This window comes from Varroa jacobsoni, unplaced genomic scaffold (genome assembly GCF_002532875.2).
Source record: "Varroa jacobsoni isolate VJ856 unplaced genomic scaffold, vjacob_1.0 contig04702, whole genome shotgun sequence".
Lineage (NCBI taxonomy): Eukaryota > Metazoa > Arthropoda > Arachnida > Mesostigmata > Varroidae > Varroa > Varroa jacobsoni.
In genome coordinates, this window is record NW_019215318.1 from 145 (window position 1) to 16,488 (window position 16,344).

At 42.0% G+C, this 16,344-nt stretch overlaps 1 protein-coding gene across 1 annotated transcript; it reads right to left on the minus strand.

The window, feature by feature from the left end:
- Positions 1–3,718: 3,718 nt before the first annotated feature.
- LOC111273088 (alpha-2C adrenergic receptor) lies at positions 3,719–11,192 on the minus strand (the record flags this gene model as incomplete). The annotated part of the gene is given in 2 exon segments (XM_022854775.2): positions 3,719–10,550; positions 10,887–11,192. Coding segments are annotated over 2 exon segments (345 nt in total). The 3' UTR covers positions 3,719–10,274.
- Positions 11,193–16,344: the final 5,152 nt, after the last annotated feature.

Sequence of the window (16,344 nt, forward strand, 5' to 3'; positions counted from 1 at the left end):
AGTAAGCTTTATCATGTATAGTTCACATGGTAGGTTCAACCTGTTTGATAATAGTTTTACAATTGTGTACAACTTCGCCTCCTTTTGCACGTTCCCCATAGCTGTTTTGTTGGAGATTGGAGTTTCGTGCGATGTGTCGATGAAACCGCTTCTTCTGTCCCACGTATAGTCTCTTCGAGCCCACTCGGCCCATAAAGCGCGCCAAATAGAACATACCCATACGTCTCCAGCTATCTGGTACGGCTTGAATCAGTGTACCTGATATAACCTAACCCGTGCACGACGGCGCTTAACGTCACGTGTATTCTATATGTTGTGCAGCTTAGCTGTAGTATGGCTCGCAGCTGTACAGTTATATACATTGTGATTAGCGTTCTGAAATTTGCGCCGTCTTCGTCTACGAAACACGCGTCACCCCGCTTTAAACTGGAGATGTCCGTAATGAGTTAGCCAATGTAATTACGTCATCCCGTTCGGAGATATAAAATGTAACATCGCTAGAGAGAGAGAGAGAGAGAGAGAAAGAGGGAGATTACGAATCAAAGTCGATGTCATTATACGCACCATTTAGAGAATGCCCGCCGTTTATCGCTGTGTGTTGCCGTACATTTGTAGTGGCATACTTATTTTGCGTTCTAGCTTTCTGTTCCCTGCCATCCTAATCGGTTACCAGATAGTTTAGACGCGCAAGATTAGCTATACGAGGACAATCAGACGGACAAATCAGACGCAGCGCACGAAAATACCTTACGTACGATTTCTTTCTTGTTTCGAGAAACTTCTAGATTTTTTGAAAACTTAGTTTTTACGATCGAGTTTTTACGGTCAGGCTTAAAGAGACGATTATACGAATGAGCCTGCGGCCGAGACACAGCGCCACCCCTCCCAACACTCCAAGTTGGGCTCTCCTATTGACTTCCTATATATATATAACTTAGCTAGAAATAGCAGTACGTTTATCTTACGTCATCAGCTCAGCCCTACTCAGCTTCTTAAATTTCTAAAAACAATGGCAGCACCTTTGCTTGCCTCTTGCCGTCTCCTCTTGTGATTACAACTATCAGTTCCGTAGTTTAGCTTTACATACACATTTATATATATATATATATATATACTAGTATAGGTACTAACGATATTAAGTAATTTATATTACTTTTTATAATTGCATTGTTTAGCGTTGGAGTGACGGTGCTATCTGTGGTGCGCTGGTAAATGTATAGAAGTATCAACAATCGACACTTCCTTACGTTATCCTAAATAATAGTGGTAACAACAATCAACCTTCAGAATTATTATACTTCATATGTATAAATCGTAATATAAGTACTGCTACCAACAATGAATATACTACTATTATATGTCATCATACGGCTATTACTTCAATCATTATTATTAATATGTCTATTACTATAGGTGTACATAATGGGTGCATACTGTGTTGTCCATTATTTAAAGCGGTAACGCAGCAGTTTTGTGATATCTGAATTTGTATCTATTATACTTGCTCGGGCAGCGTAAAGGATATTAGTACGAAATGTATCATAATTGATGGGTCTTTTACTGTGTCTTTGCACCCAGTTGTGTATGTCCGTACGCCCCAATGTCGCCAAACGAATTTGTGTGTGTTTACGAAAGAGCCGCCTGCTTGTCATCATCATCATATTTGATTGGACAGCCAGTTTTTTTTTCTATAATGATGCCGCTTGAAAGCATTATGGGAACTTTCGAACTTTAACAAACGTTGTTGCCACCTCATTAGCTCACGATCAACGTGAGGGTCAAATTCGGCGCCCAGATTAAGTTTGTTTCGCGAGCCTATTTCATGGTGGTTTAGGTCGCCCTAGGTGACGAGCGACTGGGCCAGGTTCCTGGTTTCTGTGCCAGTTTTGTACGCGTACGTATTGCGTGCATATGTCGTTTGTCATCCTCTGTATGTAGTAGATCTTGCCGTACGATTACCATGATCAGAACCTGTTAGACCGGCTTCGTTTATGCGTTGCGACGGGGTGAGTGCAGCGGCAGATCTAAACGACAGGTGAGTCGTGCTTTAGAGTTCGTAGTGTTTGAATCTGCACGCGTCCCCGACATCTTCTGAGAGCAGTAACGTTCCCTAGTCCCCTGAAGCTTTTCACGTAGAATGTGTGCGAAATCAATTGTTCAGCGGTGCCGCCGCTTGTCACGACGTTACCGCGTTTTCACAAGAGATATTGGTTTGCCTTTCGTCTAATTTTAGCTATCGCGCGTACAAAACTAATAACAAACAGACACCCCCCGAGCATGATTAATAATACGAAATCGACGCCGATGAATGTGTTCCCGTACTACCATACGTATTTGTCATAAATGGAGTTTAAATAGCCAATTTTCGCATAAACTGCATGATCTCAGTTAATGCGTTGAATATAAACAAGATCTCTTTTCAAATATATCGAGGGTTAATTATCTAGCTGGAGCTTTTTTTTATTTCGGGTACAGAAGAGCCCAATCTTTTTTTACATTTATCAAAAGAATAGCTTTGCGGCCCTATGGGTTTGAGAAATCTGTTATGAACGCTGTTTAGCCTTTCTTCGTATCGATTCCTCGCATAGATCTCAACAATGTACTAGTACTTTGCAATCAACTATTTTTAGCTGCGGCGTCACCAAACGACATGTACACCTTCTCAATAGCTTTTTTTTTTAGCCATCTTTACCATCATTCATCGTCACAATATCACATTACTGCGAGCCTTAAACTGAAAAAGGACGCCTTTGTTTTTTCGTCCTATGATCGGCGTTTTTTGCTTTGACGGATATTTTACTTTCGACAAAAAAAAAGAATAAAGGTCAATTTACCCAAAAAATTTGAATAACAATACGGACTGGAACACTGCTGAAGCTACAGTACTACACGGGGGTGATCCGTAACCCGTATGTAAATGATATTATAACACAGATAAGGCTAGAAATCAATTGATTGTACGTGCCACCACTCGTTTGCCCTTGATAATTTCGAGTAAACGGTCCATTTCTCCAATAAATTTCGAAGAGGGAAAACGTCCGTACTTGACGCGATCGTAAGGAAACCACTGCCGCGCTCAAAAATTACTCAGTTGTGTAAAGTGAAGGACGTATACAGCAGGGGTAAGCATAACCTATTCGTTGCTTTTAAAGATGTAAAAAATTTTGGTAAAAAACAAATTAAAGCGCGCAATTTGTCGCTAAAATCGAGCTTAGCTTGAGTTTTGAATTTATCTAAAGCCTTTGAAAATCATGTGTATATATATATATATATATATATATATATATATATATATATAAAACAATAATGGTCGAAGTATAAACAACAATGGTCGAAGTAATAAGCATTATCCTGGCTAATTTCTTGCAATTTCATTTTCTAACTTACTGATCTACAACATTAGTACCTCAATGTAGAAAAAAGAAACATGCTAGCTTATTGTTGATATGAATCTCTATGGTCATTCAGATATACACAATGCCAAATTTTATCAGTAAGTGTAATGTATTATGAAAAGATCTGGTACAGCACTGCATTCTACGACACGATATATAGCCGATATAGAACTTGTGTATTTTTCGCTATTTGTTTTGATAGTTCATTTCAGATGTACTAATCTTGTTTCACGACTTTATATTGAAGAGAACGCGACGCGGCTGGTAGGGGAAGCGGGCTCGTTCAAAAACGAAATCGATTATCGAACAATTACACCAGAAAATAATAAATGAGTGTTAATTTATTCATTATGACGATACTGTCCTTATTACTTATTATCGTTGGCGCCTGTTATTCGCGTTATAACAGCGACGTCCATCGAACAAACTGATATAGTCGAGAAAAAAAAAACATCAATGGTGCAACATTTTTCAACGCCTTGTTGTTCCGGACAAACAGTAACAATATTATACTAACTACATGTCTAACTATCTGTACCATCTATTTATGGTTATCTTGTATATTTCCACCCTGTGCCTCGTATTCAGCTTTCATTCTGACCTTGTTAATAACCAGTCTTTCTTTTTCTCACCGAATTTTTTAACTGCTGTCCGTTCTAGATCGCTCACTCTATTTACAACATGGGCAGTATTTACAACATTATGTATATATATTGTATCTCCATCGTGCTTTTCCGGATGCATGCGGCATTATTGTGTTCTTTGGTCCGGCCTTGGCTGTCTGCCAAATGCTCCATCTAACGATAGCGACACTTTTTTCTTCTATGCCTCTGCTTAACTACATATGCTTTAACTATATATATATATATATATAGTTAAAGAAATTTCATCGAGTGGGTAACTCACCACATAACCCGAACGTATTCATTGCGTAACGTTGTAACTCATCTTGAGGTACAAACTCGGCATTGTTCCAAATTTTGCCATATTGATTTGCTATGGCCAATAGAGATAGACGGTGGTTTACGTCTAACGGACATACGCGTTTTCCTATTGATCATATAGGCAGGAGCTCTTTCCGTTGATGCGATAATTCAAAACCCTAATGTTTCGGCTGAGTTTCACTTTCAACGTAGATGTAGGCTATAATTAATAACGTTACGACAACAAGTAAATCAACGATGTCTATTATACAATCACAGCTACTAGATGCTCGGCAACTGTATGGGATTTTCTACTTGTGCCGTTGCAGTTCGTTTACGCCGTCTGTTTGCTATTCTGCATTTGACTAAAGGAAGAAATGAGTACTTGGGGAAACGGGGCTCGGAAACTGGAAACTGAACTCGTTTAACTATCGCCTTTATAACCCAAATTTGATAGGGGGAATTGTGCACCCATTTTGTATGCCTTGTTAATTAGTGACACGGAACAGATGGAAAAACATGAAGGTTTTTTGTACATGCAAGCTGCATAATCGAATAGTTCATTTATGTGCTTTTCGTTTGCTTGTAGTTAGAGATGTGGCCACCATTTAAATTACCTGCAACCGGCGCCATCTTCGAAGCGAGTAAAAGCAGTTATACTTCTAATGTTATTATTCCTTTCAGACAGTTTTTGCTTGCATTGGGTGTTTTTATTCATCTGAAAAGACGCTGAGGGTTTTAAATTTTTCGAAGATATCCGTTACGGCGTCACTGCTTTACCTATAATGGCCGTTTGACGGGCGGCATACTCGATGTTGATTTTCGGCGTAAGTGCGTTCCTTCCAATCATAGGCAACAATTTATCGCTCTTCTAATCGTAACGTCTGTCGGGGTTACTCGACGAAACTGAGTGATTCTTCACGAGTATTTTAATTAATCAGAAATTGACAGATAAATGCAACGACTGATGCGCCCATTTATATTCGATAAGCTAATTGAGCAGTTCCATTTTCTGTTATTATTCCTTTGTAATTCGTTCGTTACGGTTATGTTATGATTGGGTTTTTGTCTATTAATGCTACACTTATTTATGATCTGCCTGCGAGTCGTCGTCATCCACCTGTGTCCGTTATACATATTTGGCCATGAAACAACCTGAAGATCCTTCGCAGTGTTAGCGTCTGTTGCGTATTGTCTCCTCTTTGTCCTTGACCTTGCCTAGAAATTCTCAGACAGCGTCGTTTTTACCCTGATCGACGTGTGCCTATCTAATTCATCCTGTCCGATCCCTCACTCGAATACGACTAGCAGCAGCTTGCGCCGCTGAGCACCTCTGCCTATGACACCACCGCTTTTATTATGGCTGTTACAGATTACTAACGTTTCAACGGTTATCTTTCCGTGTCGTCATCAGCGGTACCGGGACCTGGGCTCAACATGCAATTATGGCCACGCTTAATGTTGTTTGCTTTAATGCTGAGTACAACAGCAGAATAGGCGGTGACTTCAGCACCAAGTGCTGCTGTTGCCTCGAAGCCGTCGTAACATCGTCTGCTTGATAGTTGTGATTCGTTGTGCAAAGCCGATGATCTATGCCTACGTGACCTTTGCTTTCGATATACAAGTATCCATATATATATATGTATATGTGGGTGTGTGTGGGTCTATTCATGTATCAAGTCTGTGTTATGTGACGCGATGCAACGCATCGTGGTGCATAAATGCGTCTCCTATGTGTATTCAACGCTGGGCGCAATAACCGCTTCTACCTGCGGCAGGCATCGCCCGTATTTGCATGGGTAACACACTTAACCACCGGACAGAATAATCGCTCAAGAGTGAAACGATAGACGATAAAACAAGGCAATGTTGTCACGAGGATGCGGCTAGCGACAGAGCAACGGGAGTCTGTCGGTGAACCTGTCACTGAAATGGTTGCCGCCATATCGCTTCTCGGCCTACATACTTGGGCATTGGCGACTTCATAGAAATCAAAATTTTTGTTGACCGCGTCATTATGGTCATCATCAGCTTCGTTACCGAGCTTAAGATTGGCAAGAAAAGCGACTTCTGCCCGCATCCACCGACCCGTTACCTTTTCAGGACAGTTCCTTGGGCGGCGCCAGGCGCTCGGTAACACTACGTCTGAATGGTACTAGTACTGAAAGTCGTATTAGCGACAGATGGTCCCTTCTTTGATGGGATCAGCTAATGTGAGGATCTCTGACCACAAAAATTGACTTATTTCAGTTAAAAATTTAGGGAAAGCTCTCGTATCGAGTTGCGATAAATATGTAAGAAAACTTGTTTTACTTTTGTCACCCTCACAATTATCGATTCGCTTATCATTCCTTCTATCTGTTCAGATTTAATTTTCCCGTTTTTTTTTTTGGTTTCTTTGTTAATGATGTGAGCCGTGCAGTATCCGTTTATCCGTTCATATGCGGTTCCGTTTATATATAGAGATTTTTAAGGGTGCTGTGCGCGGTTAGTTGCCGGTAGAATGTGGTCCGTGTGTGTCACGTTAATGTGTAGTGACCGCCATCATCTAGGATATCGTGTTGTTTTATAGATACATGCCACGTGTGCTGCGTTGGAGGATTATTAAATCTGCACTGTAATAGGCACTGGAAAGTATGCTTAAGGTTTAGGTTTAGGTTTTTCTTTAATTAATGCCACCACCGTATCCGCGAGAGTGAGCAGATCACCATAAACATGGCGAACTAAATAATTACATCACCTTGGAATATCTCTGCAGGTGGTTACAAGACTTGATGAATGTTTAGCATTCTTTTCGTGAGGTTTACAATCGCGCTAAAGAAACGGTGCTGAACCAAAGGCTATGGTGGCTCAGCGACTGCCTCATTCCTTCTTTACGGAGGAACCAATTTAAAGCCATATGAGCTCTACCTGAGCTAAGTGGGCAGCTTTTTAAAACTTGAATATTCATAATCATCATCATCCGTGTAGTTATGTGCTAAGCATAATATCTTTACATTGCTTTCACCGTCAGCATCATGAGTTTTATCATATCAATCACCTGTCTTTCTTACGGATCGTTATCCAGTCGCCGTGGAGCCCTGCAACTCCGAATATAGTTACAGGGTTATTATACTGAATCCTTATTAATGCATTCACACAAAGTTTGGAAATACTATATCGCTTTTTCAGATGTTCCCGGGGGTTCGTCGTCGCTAAGCTCATTCATGAAGTTCAAGGGGCTCCTCGCGTCTTTCAAATTTACCATCTCGTCATACCGCTGTATCTCTGAAACCCAATGGGTTAGCTAGTCGCGTTTCTTGTGCACAAATGCTGGAAGAACACGTTACCCCAGCAGCCATGACGAATTGCAACGTTTGCGGCTGGTTGGACTTCGTTTGCATCTATACATGCCATATCCCACACACGCATCACTAGTTTGTCCCAACTGGTTTGTTTGCCCAACTGCCCCAACCTCCGAGTCCCCGCGGTTGTCGCGGCCCGTAATAGCCACAGTGTAGTCATTGGTCATGTCGGTACTGCTCTCAATTCTTAACCTTTATTTGTTTGTTTCGTGTATGTTTCTTATCATTTCTACCTTATCTGTGTACTCTGGTATGAGGTTCGTGTGTACTTGTCAACAACTGAAGGTCTTTTTTAAAAGAGATCCAACAATTTGTCCCACTTTTATAACGAAACCGTACAGATAATTGCGTGGTGTCTGGAGGGATCCATCATACTTTCTTACTGGTAAGCTTATCAGGGCGATTTAAATGACGCGACTAATTACACCGTGTATTTTGAACAATTTAAAAAGGGAGCAACTGTAGCGCGTTTGTCTCATACTGCTGCTACGATTGCATTGTTTTGCATTTGTACATGTACAAATGTTCTGGCAAACGAATCTCTTATGCATGCAGAAGCGTAGTATGAACCGTCAAAAAAGTACTGTCCCAAAATAAACACAAATATTGCAAGAGAAAAAGCGTGAGAGAGAAGAACATGCTCCGTTACTTGGCGGGCAGTTTTGAAATTTGGTTTCCTTTTAAGCGACTCTCATACCTGCCCGTGTGTAAATCACTTGGATCGTTATAGCTGCAAGTGCTCTGCTCCGACAGGTCCTTTAGGGCCGCGAAAACAAGATGAGGTTTTTATGTCCGGGGGGCTTTATACCAGCGTTACTGGCACGGACGAAAAACTAAGACAAGCCACCGGGATAACCGATGTGCAAAGCTTAAGTATTTTCTTGAACCTTTATGCTGTGTTGTCAAGGTGCGCACCCTACGTGGCTACCAGCACACGTCAGACACAGCTACTGTACGTTGTACTGGGGCCTATTCCTTGCTCGTCTTTTTTACGCGACTGAGTTAGGTATGACCCAACGTGTGCTACGGGTCACGGCGTACTAGACGAAAGTTCATAAAATGTGCGTTATGCTTCTTTCTCCGTTTTAGTCTCGAAAGGCGGGTGTATTCAAAGGGGTGAAGTTCAACTTGTTCGCCTTCGTCTGGCGAAACCTAGTAACAGGTATGGATCAATATCTGATTAATTATTGAACTGATTAGACATGTCATGATACTAATTTTTTTTTCTCTGGAACACTGGAAGCTCACAAGACAGCTAAGTCACTTACGCCAAACGAAAGTACGGTGATCAAAATAAACACATCGTCACGCAGTAAGTTCAACCCTGGAATCTTCACTGAAACACCAAAAGCGTTTCGATATGTATAAGACTATCATTAAATATATTACGATGAACGAATACTCCAGTACGCCGTGTGGCTGATGCCGATTCCGTATGCACATCGGATAAAGGCAAATTAACATCTTACTTTATCTTATTCTTGTTTGGCCTATTTTTACGTATTGTCCTTTGATGTTTTCGATTGCTTGCATGTTAGATTGAATGAGCAAAAATCTTGCACCGATTATACAGATTACTGGAAATATTTCACACCAATAACTGATACAACAAATCAAATTGTTGGAGATGGTCAGCGGATTGTGACGAACGCGGATATCCACGTAATGCGCGTTGTGTTGTGATTAAAGTATTGATATGCCATGTCACGTTATGTTCGGTCGACTTACGAGACAACTACAGTATTCTCATAGTAGAAGTAAGGGCTATAAACGTGGTAATAGACGCCGTTGTTTTCGACTACTTGGTCTTTTGTATATCCAAACCGTAATGTCCAGAGCAGAGATGGTGTCCAGTTTGTCCACAAATGGACGCAGGGCAGATCATGTTGCCCAGACAAACGATTTCGCGTTTCTTATTTTGTGATGGGAAACGCACGGGATTCCCACCACGAAACAAGAAGATTTCGCATATCTATTTGCAGCTTGACCCATTTGCCATTTTCAAAAAAAGGAAGTACTTTTCATTTAGCCTTTACTGCTATTTAATGTATATAACTGTTTGTTACTTTCGGTTTATTCCTATTCAGTGTATATAACAGGGGATGTGGCAGGCATTTAACAAATACGTCGTGCAATTCGAATCTTTGATGTGAGACTTATAGTACAACAGCTTTCATCAATAAATCTCTAGCTGAAAAAATTTTAGTACCAGCAATGTTTTATCACCATTAAAGCCTATTTAACTATGTCTGTTCATCACGGACATTCAGAAAAGACAGTCTTTTGTTTTCTACTGGCGAACTTTTGCCAAGTTATTTGCAACGGGGCATTGCGATGGTTAGAAGCTAGACATTTGTATTAATCATGCCATGCGGCGTTGCTGAGTTTTTTTTCGGTATATTAGTCGTTTTTCTTGATTCCTCTGCAGTCGGTACAGATGCTTCGTAAAGGTTACGAGTCCGGTTCCATGAAAGAAGATCGTTGCCTAATAATTAGCTAATGCTCCGATGCCTGGTTTAATCCTGTCCTGTTGTTGTTGTGGACGTTGTTGTTGTAGTTACTGCTGAAGTCCCTACTGATGATTTCTCCCGCATGTAGCTTGTCGATTCTGGCTATTTGAATAGGATCTTTCGAAAGGCTCTTCGGAAGTCCCGATTGAAGATCGTGTATATGATGGGGTTGACCGCCGAATTGCAGTAGCCAAGCCAGAACGCGACAGCAAATAGCGTCTCGTTAACTTTACACGCCTCGCAGAGAGCGCCAAGGACGTAGAACAGGAAGAACGGAAGCCAAGCCAAAATGAACGCTGCCATAATAAGTCCGAGAATCATCGTTGCCCGACGTTCCCGGGCTTTGGCAATCTTTTTGCGGTTACGTTCAGCTTCCGTCTGTAAAATGAAACAGAAAGCAATGGCAAGATAACTAGCAATGGAAAAAAAAGTAAATTACAAACACGTTTATCTAGTTACGATAAGCCGCTTATCCCACTGTCACGCTAACAGCAGATAGTAAATAGGGAATAACTACTTTTCTGTTGGTCTTAATTAAATGAAAACCAGTGTAATTGATTTGTGATAATTAAGGTAACTCCGGTAAACGAAATACAACGATTCGAGTACTGAGTATTAGACGTGGAGCATTGGCACCTTATCTGGGCTCGTCCTTTTTATTTTCGATGTTTATTCGGTTTAATAAATGTCAGAATTGGAAACCCGCTTTCTCACCTGTGTTCGTCGCTGTTTTGCGACAACCAATGCAGCGTTGTTGTTTGTACCACCCCCGGCCGTCGTCATTTGTTCTGCTAGAGCCAACTTCGGACTGTCGCTCAGGGAGCATCTGTGACCTTGGTAAGGGAGATCTACTCCTTGCTGCTCCCGATGATGATGATGATGCGGGGGATGTTGCTGCGATTGCCGATGATGTAACAGCTGATTGAGGGAAGGTGGCGGAGAAGAGTTGGAGTCGTTGGTCTGTGAACCATCGTCCGCTTCTGAAACCGTCCCACCACCATTTGAAGGCACTGCTACCGCCTGTAAAATAAGTGAAAATACCGAGGTTAGCTCAGCATTGTTTGGCTGTCTATAGAATTTTTGTCACCTGAAAGCGATTACTGGAATGCAATTCCACCGATCTCCATTTTGGTATTAACATATCGTTGAAACCCTGTGTGCACGGGCGAGCTCACTCAAGAAGAAATCTGTGTGTGATCTAGAAAAAGTTACGACTTTTGTACCTGCCTTTATACTTTTTTGGCGCTCTCTCTTAATTCTCGCTAAGACACAGCTGATGAAAATATCAGCTGTGTTTTAGAGTTATTAAATAAATTATAGAGTAATTTATCGTTCGATAGATACACCAGACACAGGTGGGTATAGTTTGTAGAGTATGTTTTGCATATCTTCGTTGTCGAGTAATTGCTATACGTCTGCAACAGTGAAAACCGTTACCTGTTACGAACAGGTGCCATTTTCAGATCTGTGCTTTTCTTTCTAACGTATGGGCGTGCTATGTGCCGTGAGGCTGAATTTGCGCGGCGGAGCAACAATTTCAGAGCTAGCAACCACAAGGCACTCCTTTTTGCGGCTTGACGACCTTGAAGCGCTGGCGGAGTTGATAAGGTCTTTGTTACTGCTCATGAAGTTCGGGGAACAACGTGTTACCTGGGCCCTTAGGGATACTCCAATTTCAACTGCTTCGTTGCCTCGGAAGTAGCTGGTGTTTCTTCTCTCAAGTCTATTCCTGTTCCTTGATTTCAGTTCCTTACACTGCTCTTTATTAAGCGATCTTTCCTCTTTCGCAATCGAAGATCAAATTTGGTGAGGCAGGATTAAAACAGCGTTTGTTTCCATAGACTTGGTGTTAGGCGATCTTCGATGGTCCCAATATGCCTTACACAAACCCTAAGGAAAATGGGTGAAATAAATTGATAGATCTTCGGGTTTTTTGTCCCGATCTCTGTGATTTGCTTAGAGCTGTAAACATGTATATTGCCTGTCGGTCCGATCCTGAAACGCTTGTGAGTTGTTGATAAAGACGCTTTATTCATTTTATGCTGGCGCTCCTGGAGGATAAATATTTTCAGCACACATTGCTGCTACTGTTATTGCTAAAATAAAACTGAATTAATGGTTAGCAGTAGTTGCTCTTCGACGATCTATTGGATTCGCACGTCGCGTAGGTGTTTACCAACCAATTAGTCCGCTAATCTGGCGCACCAAGCCGAACGAGCTAAAAGGAAACAAAAAGCTACGACAGGAAACTGCTATCGTTGTTTTTATTCACGTTCGGTTATCGCACATTGCCCTACAGAAGGCCCAATAGGCCGACGGGAAGAAAGTGCGTACGGGCGGTGTTGTAGGAGAAACCCAATCAATTCAGACTCGAGTGGAAACACTAGATTCGGCTATACTGCGGTATACGTAAAGTGGCCGGTGGGGGGTTAATGAAAACGATAGGAAACCGGGCTGGCTGGCTCGAGCGCCAGCTCATTCACTCAATTCGGCTTTCGGTACTGCTAGTAATAAGCCACCGCTTTTGCAGAAAACGTCGGAACCGCTGACGTAGCAACGGTTTTAGCAGCAGCAGGTGGGAGCTGCCGGCGCGGCCCGCGGATAAAATACCTAGCGCACACAAACGGCTTCCCAGAAAAACATGAAAACCATCGTGAACCAACGTGAATGGAACGATATTACCTCTGTCTAGCAGATACGCTAGAATGGCACTAGTCAAACGGAGACGCCTTTGACTGCCATTATTGGCAATGCTATGTGTTCCTGTCTTCCGTCTTTTCCCTTCGAAGGAATGCCCTACACGAGAGTGCTACTGCTGCTAGTGCTAGCAAAGTTCGAGAAAGCGAACAGTGAGTGGCGAACACTGCCGGAGTGTTCTATATAACCGATATTGCGCAAAGCAAAAATTCTACATCAAAGAGGTCTAAGGGAGGTTCACACTGCGTTTACACTTTGTCATAGCAAACATCACCACTTCCATCAGACACTAGTGGCAACAAAGACATAGTTGTCTGTTTTGTGGAGAAACGAACCCACCAGACGGTGAAAGCGGCACTCGGACAAGACAGTCGCCATTGGCAGTGAGGTAGCGCTGGAAAAAGAACGAACAACGGACACGACACCAGCAACGGAGTGATACGAACCCTGTGAAAAGGATAGCAGATGTGCAACACGTTAGAGCAAGTTAGAAGTCTAGGCAGACTATACGCTTACGACCTAGTTCGTGGCCAGTCGCCAATTCTAATGGCCTAGCAATGCTATTAACAGAGAGGAGAAAGCTTCAAGAGTATCCAATTTTATGTAGACCACCGAGATGCGAGAAGAAAGCCAAGCAGAAAGAAACGGTGATGCCGACGACAATTACATCAACTGGCTGGTTAGCGGAAATGAGAAAGAAGTGTCTAAAAAGAGAGAGTGTGAAGCGCAGAGTGCGCCGAACGCCAGAAGAAACTCTTAACGAAGACAAGAGGCAAAGCAGCACTGGAGCATTGATGAAACCGACAGAGTCAGTGTTCCCTTTGTTTTCTTTGTCAATAAATCAGCTTCACAATGAAGTCTGATCGACGGAGCATATTCTACTAGTATGCCTCGTAGAATGGTGACTAGTCAGCCGCAACTGAGCTAGACGCAGAGTGACCGAAGGAAAATATGCCAGTTAAGCATGAAGTCAGTTCAATAGCGTGAGAATACACACACCGAGGCAGAAGGGTGGACCCATCCCGCTGGCGACCTTGTCTTACGAGAAAGGCACTGTTAGACCGCGTTGATTATAAATAAGGGCGACAATTACCGGATCTAAGCAAGATGCAAAGACTGGATCAGACTTTCCTTCATTTTTTTCTTTATGCCTTTGCCCACCGAGCCGGTCGTGTGAGAATCCGTCATGGTACGGGATCGAAAGCGGAATGAGTGATAACCTCTCCAAAAAAACGGGGTGTGTTAGAAAAACCTTTTTCTGGACGCGAGAATATCCCGTTCGGTCACCGCAAGCTGGGTTGAAGTCGCGTAACATTTCCTTGTGTCAAATAGTAAGTTTTCACCCCACGTTCCTATTCTCCCTTGCCTCTCTTAAACCTTTTTCTGTTCTAACTATGCGGCATTTTCCCCGTCTAATGTCTGCTGTCATCGTCGACACTATGAATTTTCTTGTCAAGTGAAAGTTAGAATGAAAAGGCACCGAGCTGCATGGCACGCCCGTTTGTAGAAGAAGAACCCCCTGTTAAAAAGACGAAATGAAGATGCGCCTTTACCGTACATAGTCGTAATGGCAGTACAAGCTCGAAGAGAGATTTGAAACTTTCAGCCACACATGTGCAAGCCTCCATTCACTCGCGACACGGTGCCCCAGTGCATCCTGCATTTTGTTGCATAAACCGAAAGAGTGAAGAAGGGATGGAATGTCACAAAACAATTTCTTTCGATATTATCAGCAAACCCTGTTGATTTTCTTTTAATTGTAAGCGGTAACAGCGGCAAATCATTAATTGCACTGGAGGCCGTTTTAGAGTAAAATTTACTATGTTGATAAGTGAATATGTACCTCTTGAGTTTTATCTCAAATTATAAACACCTTTATTTCTAACAAAGTATAATAATGGTTCTATTTTATATAATATTTCTATTGCCAACGCTAGTCCACTCTTACCACTGTTATTAACCTTGTTAAAAACATCTGTTGATCTAGTCCCTCTACACGGATATAATGGAATTTCAACATAGTAACAGATGGTTTAATTGGAAACGTACTGCTAAATAAGCTCAGATCTTTTTGGAGTCTGAAAACCAGGAGCTTTTAACGCTTCTGAATGCTGTGGAAGCTTTCAATAGCAGTAAAATGCTTGGGGCAACAAAAGCAAACAAAGCTGGATTCGATGTGGCCATGAAAAGGTCCTTCTGCAGCTAGCTTTTCCGTTGTGCTTAATACAAAAGTGCTAGTCTTGTTTCCTCTGTGTAACAAAGGTGTAAGGTTTTATTTAGCTTTGGTTAAATGAAAAGTAGCGAATTCGTTGCCGATAGTAGTTAACCTTGAACATAGGTGACCTACGAAGTTACGTGTTCCTATTAATATATGTTGCGTATAATCCAGCATTTTAGAGTGAACGCTGTTGCAGATCGATGTAGGAAATACGCTGGTAGCGACGATGTAGCGACAAAACTGGCCAGCAGCCGGCCGAGCTCTATATAAGTCTAACCCAGCTATACACTCAAGAAGACTACGCTTCTACGAAAAAAGAAATAGTATCATTTCCTTACTCTCCTAATGCCAACGTGCGACGAACCAAATATTGCTAACCTGACACGAAATCCGCGACGTTCGCGTTCTGGCCGCTTTAGTCGTGTTTATTACCTACATTTATAGAAAAGTTTTTGAGCGCGACGTTTGCCTTACGTCCATAAGTAAACATGCAAAACAAAAAGTGTGTTTATTTATGATAATAGTCATTAAGGCACCGCGAAGCCCGTGAATGCCTGCCTGTTGTACAAAGAGAGGACAGGCAGATTACCTGGTATTTGCTAGCAAAGTATAGGAGCGAGCCGTCATGTCGCCCGTTACCTCCACTTTGAATGGTGTATGGTAACTGTGATATACAATCCTTTACCTTTCAGCCTAGCGCGAGTTAACCAGCCTTTTGCATCGGCCAACAGCGCTAAACCCAACTGCATAGTTTCACCAACCTTTGGTAGCACCATGTTAGGCCGTCTTTTTGCTGAGGAATGTTTGACACGAGAACAGATATCTCACCATGCTAGAGCTAAAGCAGGCGAATTGTCCTACAAAAAGGCTTTGGATAATGGCGCTTTGCGGTAGTTGAAGCCGAGTTTAAATTGGTAAAAGAGATGTCTGCATATGTTGCTTATCTAATCTTTGTAATTTAATATTATACTTAAGGCGCGTCAATTGAGCCTAACCCGAGCCAATTTTTACTACCCAGCTTTGTAATTAGCGCAGAAGTAAAAGGCCACTACAAGACAATGTACATACAAACGGTATCTATTTACAATCAATATACCTGGATACGATGCTTTAGCCGTGTGTACATGGTATATGCCATGCAAAAAAAAACTATTAAATTTCGCCACTACATAGTAAATGCACAGGATTTGTTTTGTATATGCATATAACTTAATTTACACAAAGGATATACTTGTTGATATCCGCCGAGCTCATTTA